At 28.1% G+C, this 7269-nt stretch overlaps 1 protein-coding gene across 1 annotated transcript; it reads left to right on the forward strand.

Moving 5' to 3' along the window:
• Positions 1 to 409: 409 nt before the first annotated feature.
• On the forward strand, positions 410 to 3563 carry LOC133817045 (probable WRKY transcription factor 75). Its single transcript, XM_062249428.1, has 2 exons — positions 410 to 1133; positions 3084 to 3563. The coding sequence occupies exons 1-2, from the start codon at positions 598 to 600 to the stop codon at positions 3259 to 3261; spliced, it is 714 nt and encodes a 237-aa protein (XP_062105412.1). The 5' UTR covers positions 410 to 597; the 3' UTR covers positions 3262 to 3563.
• Positions 3564 to 7269: the final 3706 nt, after the last annotated feature.

The raw sequence follows: 7269 nt of genomic DNA on the forward strand, positions 1-7269 counted from the left end.
TATATATATACATATATATATATATATATATATATGAGATCTATACAATTAATTAAATTAATTATATCACATATATAAATATAATGGAGCTAATAAATGTCTTATTCCTAATGATGAAGGCGCCGCCTCCCTTCAAAATTTTCCAACTTACCTTTTTTCTTTTTCTTTGATCACATCGCTGCGCTGATGAACATCATCAGCCCTTTCCTCATTTTCTTTCTCTTTGGACCATTTTCGTGCCGTTTACGACACCTTAACTCCCTTTCTATCTCTCTCAATATATATACAAACATATACATATATATATATACACAGTAGTGCACTTATACTTTTTTTCTTTCTCCTCTTTGGAGCTTTTTCACTTATCTATATAAATATATATATATAGTGAAAGAAAAAGAAAAATTAAAAAAAAAAGCTTATGTATATACCACACTCACAAGCCGCCAGGCTATTCAAAACATTCGTCTCTGCATAATTCTCTCTCTCCCTCTCTCTCTATCGATCTATCTATCTATCTATATATATATATAGATTTGTATCAATTATTTACATAGTATAGCTAGTAATACTGGGGAGCTATTAGAGCTTGACTTCATGGAAAACTACCAAATGTTGTTCCCATGTTCATCGTCGTCAATGGCGGTATCAGGCTATCCAGCTCATGTAGTCTCGTCAACCATGGAAAGCTCTCAAAACAATGAATCTGCTTTCAGTACTGGAACTGCCATGGAGGGTCTGGGTGGCCGTATTTCACATGGGTTTTTGGGATTGGGAACAGAAAACCAAAACCAAAACCAAAACCAAAACTATCAGAATCATCAGCATCTTCATCATCGTGATGATCAGACGGCTAAGATGATGACGATGATGATGATGAATAATAACAAGGGTCATCATGATCACGATGATCATGACGATGATCAAGAACAGATGGGAAAAAAGTCGACATCTTCTTCATCAGCTGGTACTGCTAATAATTGTAATAATAATAATAATAAGAAGAAAGGAGTGAAGAAGGTGAAGAAGCCAAAGTATGCTTTTCAAACGAGGAGTCAGGTTGATATACTCGATGATGGCTATCGATGGAGGAAGTATGGCCAGAAATCTGTCAAGAACAATAGATTTCCAAGGTATCTATATATATATATACGCATTTTTCTTTATTAGTTAAGTAATTTTCTCATTTCTACTACTACTACTTTTTATGTTGATGATCTTGATCAGATCTGTCTTTATACCATTCAATAATTTTAATTGATCTGTGTGATCTTTGATAATCACAATAACATCTTTAAGGAACAAAGAAAATAAATCAAACATATTAATATTATTAAGATCTAGACATAAATATATATATGTTTATATCCTCTCTCACATATATCTAGGGTTCCAATCCTCGATCGTTATTGATTCACTAACATTCCATTCTTTCTAACTAATTATTTATGATTCAAGGGGTATTCAAGACCTAATATACTTATTATTTACCTGTGATTATTATCTATAATTAAGGGGTTATATAATCATTTAAACTACAGTAATCACATCATAAATATATATATATGCTTGTATTTTAGCAAGACTATATAAACATATGCTAGATGTTGTGCTTGCATATGTTGTATACATATATAATTGTTAAATATTTAGCTAGAATAATTAGAGTTATAATTAACTATAGTTCTCATCATGATGGTATGAATTAAAAGCTCACCATTCTTCTTTTTTTCTTTTTTTTTTTGTCAGAGAAAGCTTACCCTTCTTATATATATGATGATAATTAATACAATAAATCAAAATAAAATCGTGTAATAACATATTGCTCATCACTGCGAACTATATATGTACATGGTAGTTCATTTTTATTATATGTTTAGACAGCACTAGTTAGTGCAAACACATTATTTAGTAATCACATTAGTGATATCTAGCTGTGAACTTAATAACTCAATTATCAGACAGTACTACTCAAAGTTGATCATCAAAAATTAAGATAAGATTTCATTTAAACTAAAATAAGATATTGTGATTGATAGATCTATATGTTAGAGAATAGAATTCTATATGAAAAGTGAGATTATCATATCATTTATAAATGAGCATAAGTTATTTCACTCATCATCAATTGATTTTGAGATGTAACTCTATGTTTCTTATGCATCATATTTCAACTTTCTAACTCATATTTCACATTCTAACATTCTAAAATGGTATCATGAGCCAAAGAAAACTCTAACTCGTATATACTCTCTAACTCATATTCCACATTCTAATATGGTATTCTGAGCCAAAGAAAACTCTAGACTCGTATCCACGAGCTATCCAAAATTGATGAGCAAAAATAACCACATCTTGAGGGGATGTTAGAGAATATAATCTCACATATGGAAAGTGTGCCTGAGTTATTACACTCATCATCAATTGATTTTGAAATAAAATTTTCATGATTCTTACCATGTATCATATTCTACTTTCTAACTCATATTCCACATTCTAATATGGTATTATGAGCCAAAGAAAACTCTAGACTCGTATCCACGAGCCATCCAAGATTGATGAGCAAAAATAACCACATCTTGAGGGGATGTTAGAGAATATAATCTCACATATGGAAAGCGTGTCTGAGTTATTCCATTCATCATTAATTGATTTTGAAATAAAATTTCTATGTGCTTCTTACCGTGAATCCTATTCTACTTTCTAACTCATATTCCACGTGGTATTATGAGCCAAAGAAAATTCTAGACTCGTATCCACGAGCTATCCAAGATTGATGAGCAAAAATAACCACATCTTGAGGGGATGTTAGAGAATATAATCTCACATATGGAAAGTGTGTCTGAGTTATTCCACTCATCATCAATTGATTTTGAAATAAAATTTTCATGCTTCTTACCATGGATCATATTCTACTTTCTAACTCATATTCCACATTCTAATACTATATAAATATATATATTCATTCTATGTATTTTTTTTAGATATATATAGCATTCATTTTAAACTTTACTAATACATGTATATGCATATATATATTTATATATAATGGTGTAATTAATTAAATTTAAATATAATTGCAGGAGCTACTACAGGTGCACACACCATGGATGCAATGTAAAGAAACAAGTTCAAAGGTTAACGAAAGACGAAGGTGTTGTAGTCACCACTTACGAAGGAATGCACACCCATCCTATTGAGAAGCACACTGACAATTTTGAACATATCTTGAACCAAATGCATATTTACACTCCTTTCTGATTCAATATATATATATATACTATATGCTCTTGGAAAAATAATAAGCTAGCTAGCTTAATTATTATTAATTAGTACTTTATATACATCATATATATGGTAATTGTATCAATATTTATTGTATAATAGCTAGCTAGAGAGAGAGATTAATTAATAATTAATTATTAATTAAGATACTCTATATTTTATATTAATTATAATATATATATATATTAATCCCTCGTACTTAGCTTAGGAATATTTCGCAGGTTTGTAATAATAATATTCTTTGATTCAGCCAATGTTTTATTCTTCTCCATTGGTCACATGCCATCTCTTCCAATTCATACCACTAACTTAATTAATTAATTTATTACTTCATATGCATTATCTTTAATGTTGAAAATAACTTAATTATTTTTAACGTGTTTTACGAAATAACATTCTTTTCATACGTTTTTGTCAAGTACTTTTGACAATATATATATATATATATATCACGAATAATTATAGGCAAGAAAATTATTAAGCGAAATGTGTAGTACTATATAAAGAAAAAAAATACTATTTTGTCAAGTACTCTTTGTTTGATTTTGTTACACTTTGAGTCCATGTCATCATGACCTGTTCATATTCAGTATAATTTCAAAATTTAAAATATCCCAATGACATTTAACATAAAGATTACAGTACTAGATAATAATCATAAGAACCTTAGACTTCTTCATCATGAATTATATTGTGACAGTTTTAGTAACACAAGACCTATCTCTCAATATCATGAATCGTAGATATATAAATATAAGACAATTTTTATATTAGGGCTTTACTTTAAGCCTTATCGGTGGGGCTCTTCAGTATTCTCGACCTGTGAATATTTTTTGGCACAATTTTTTTTATGACCGTGTATATTATAGCTATTTTGAGAATTTTGCAAATTTTTAGAAAATTCTGAATAGTTTAGAGTATCAAAAACTAGGTTCAAGCATGTTGTTTTCCACGTGCATAAAAAAAATTAATCACGCATGCAACTACATGTTTGAACTTAGTTTGTGATACTATAAACTATTCGGAGTTTTTTGAAAATTTGCAGGATTCTCCAAATAGCTACAATATACACGGTCATAAAAAAATCACGCCGAAAACTGTTCACGGGTCGAGAACACTGAGAGCCCCACTGGTAGGGCTTAAAGTAAAGTCCCTATATGAGATTTGTCCTATAAATATATAGGAAACTTCTATTGTAGGGGCTTCAGAAAGAGTCCTATCAGTGTCACTATTTTGTGTTTTCAACTCGTAATTTTTCGGAACGATTTTTTTTACCGTGTATATTATAGTTATTTGGAGCATCCTGCAAATTTTTAGAAAATTCTGAATAATTTATAGTGTCGAAAACTAGTTTAAAAACAGGTTGTTGTATAAGTGACTAATTTTTTTATGCGCGTGGAAAATAACATATTTGAACTTAGTTTTCGGCAATATAAATTATTTAGAATTTTCTAAAAATTTGCAGGATGCTCTAAATAATTATAATATACACGATTATAAAAAAAAAATCGTGACAAAAATTATTTACGGGTCGAAAATACAAAAAAAACTCCACCGGTGGGGCTCTTTTTGAAGCCCATGCCATAGAATACTCCAAATAGATAAATGTCCAATGTTCTTAATCATTAAGTCCAAGCTAATTGGAACAAACACTACAAAAATAGAAAGGTTAGGACATAATTAAATAAAATTAATTAGATGAATATGGTTTAATTAAACCAAGAAAGTACCAGTAAAGGAGTAAGTACTAGCTGGACTATCAAATATAGAAAGAGAAGTTGGGCCTAGCCTAGGCCTATAGCTAATTCCAATCATCTTAAGCAATTCATGAGTGACTAGTACGTATGTGATGACGATGGAATCAAAAGCCACAAAAAAGTTGACTTTTTTTTTAAAAAGTTAATATTTATCCTACTAAACTTTATTAATTAGTAGTGTCATATTTTATTTGAAAAGACAAAACTAAGATATAAAATAAGGAAAAAAAAGAGACTAATTAGCACTTGGCGTCCCATATTCCCAAATTTTATCGTTTGTATCATTTAGGTTCTAATTTTTTTTTTTAGTAATTAAATCCCAAATTTTCTATTTTGCCTCACATAAGTACTCATTATTATATTTTATTAAATAAAATATAATTTATAAGAATAAAGTGAGATTTTTAACCAAAAAAATGTAGCACCTATTTTTTTTTCTTTTTGACCAAACTAATTAATTAATTTATCAAATATATCATTTTGGTAAATTGACCTAAATATTTTTATTAAATATTAAAAATTTATTTTCTATTATACTTTTAAAATATTTAATATTACTTGTACATTAATAATTAATTTATTATTTTTTTAAAAAAAATTTACATACTTTAAATTTTAGAATCGTTAAATTTATTAAATGTGCTTTTATCTATAACATAATTTCTTTTCTCACTACATACATTTTTATTAAACTCATCATTTTTTTTTCTCACTACACACATTTTTATTAAACTCATCATTTTTTTTTCTCACTACATACTTATTACATTTTTTTTTATGCGTAGAAAGAATTTTTAACAATTTACGAAGAGTTTAAATAGAAGTATGTGTAGTGAGAAAAAAATGATGATATAGATAGATAGAAATACTCTTAATACATTTCATGCTTCTAAAATTTAAAGTATGTAATTTTTTTTTAATATTTCAAGAGAATATTTAAGTCAATTACCAAAATAATATATTTGGTAATAATTAATTAATTAAGAATGGTTTAAAGAGAAAAAAAATGGGTGCTACATTTTTTAGTTTGTTGAAATCATATCTTACTCTTATAAATTAGAATTTATTTAATAAAATATTACATTGAGATCTATGTGAGCCTAAAAGTAAATGTTAGAGATCTACTTGCTACAAAATAAAAATGGGAGATTTAAGTAATACAAAAAGGTAAAATTTGGGACCAAAGCGATATTAAAAAAAAAAAAAAAAGGAAAAAGAGGCTCTTTGGTAGATGCATACATTTGAGGGGCCAGAAAAGGAATCCATTGTCCAGATTTGATGAGTGAGAAAAATGTGTAGTACTGTAATGTTAAGTATGCAAATTAAGATATTTTCATATATAAATAGTGTGAGATATTAAGCATGAAATCTCATTAGTAGTACAATATAATTTACTTTATACTAGGCAATCTTATATTTTTTTATTGTCTCTAAATTTCATCTTATCATCTAAATTTTCATTCTTCTATCTATTTTACTCTACTTTCAATGAATACTCTACTCCATTCTTTAAAATACATTTTTTTTATTTTACCTCCAAGTTTTATATTACACCATACATCAGCTTCTCTATATATTTCTCTACATCATTTAAATATTATATCTTTAAACATATTTTATTAATAAAAGAAAAATAAAATAATTAAAAAGGAAAAAAGAAATAATAAATATATACTAAATAGGAGAGAGAAAACTTATATCAAAAAATAATAATATTAAAATATTATATAAAAGATATGTAAATGTAGATATGAATTAATTGGAGTTTGTGCATAGCTATTGTAAATATATGTATAAAAGAGCTGATGGAAGATGTTTTTGTGAGTTTTAGCTAAATATTATAGAGAAAGTGTATTACAAAATACATCACCAAAACATATTTTTTTTTATAATTTACCTCAAACTTTTACATTATACCATACACCAGCTTCTCTATTTTTTCTCTACATCATTTAAATATTATATTTTAAAAATATATATGTTATACCCAGATTTCGAGCCATGAGAATTGTGACCTCGAAAGCTGGATTCATAATGAATGAACTCGTAAAGTCTGGAATATGTTCGAAATCTAAACAACGAGCCTGCGAAGCAGAGACGACTTCGAAGATGGTAGCCTCGAAATCCTCACGAGCTCAAAGGGTAGGCCTTGAGGTGCATCTGTTCTCTGGGATGACCTCGGATCAGGGGCTCTGAGCCTGACACGCGTACGAGCTCAAAGTCATGT

The sequence above is a fragment of the Humulus lupulus genome, chromosome 2 (assembly GCF_963169125.1).
Source record: "Humulus lupulus chromosome 2, drHumLupu1.1, whole genome shotgun sequence".
NCBI lineage: Eukaryota > Viridiplantae > Streptophyta > Magnoliopsida > Rosales > Cannabaceae > Humulus > Humulus lupulus.

Coding starts and splice junctions, on each gene's coding strand:
- LOC133817045 (XM_062249428.1), top strand. CDS start 598: ATGGAAAACTACCAAATGTTGTTCCCATGTTCATCGTCGTCAATGGCG. Junction 1,134..3,083: donor AAGAACAATAGATTTCCAAG/GTATCTATATAT, acceptor ATATAATTGCAG/GAGCTACTACAGGTGCACAC.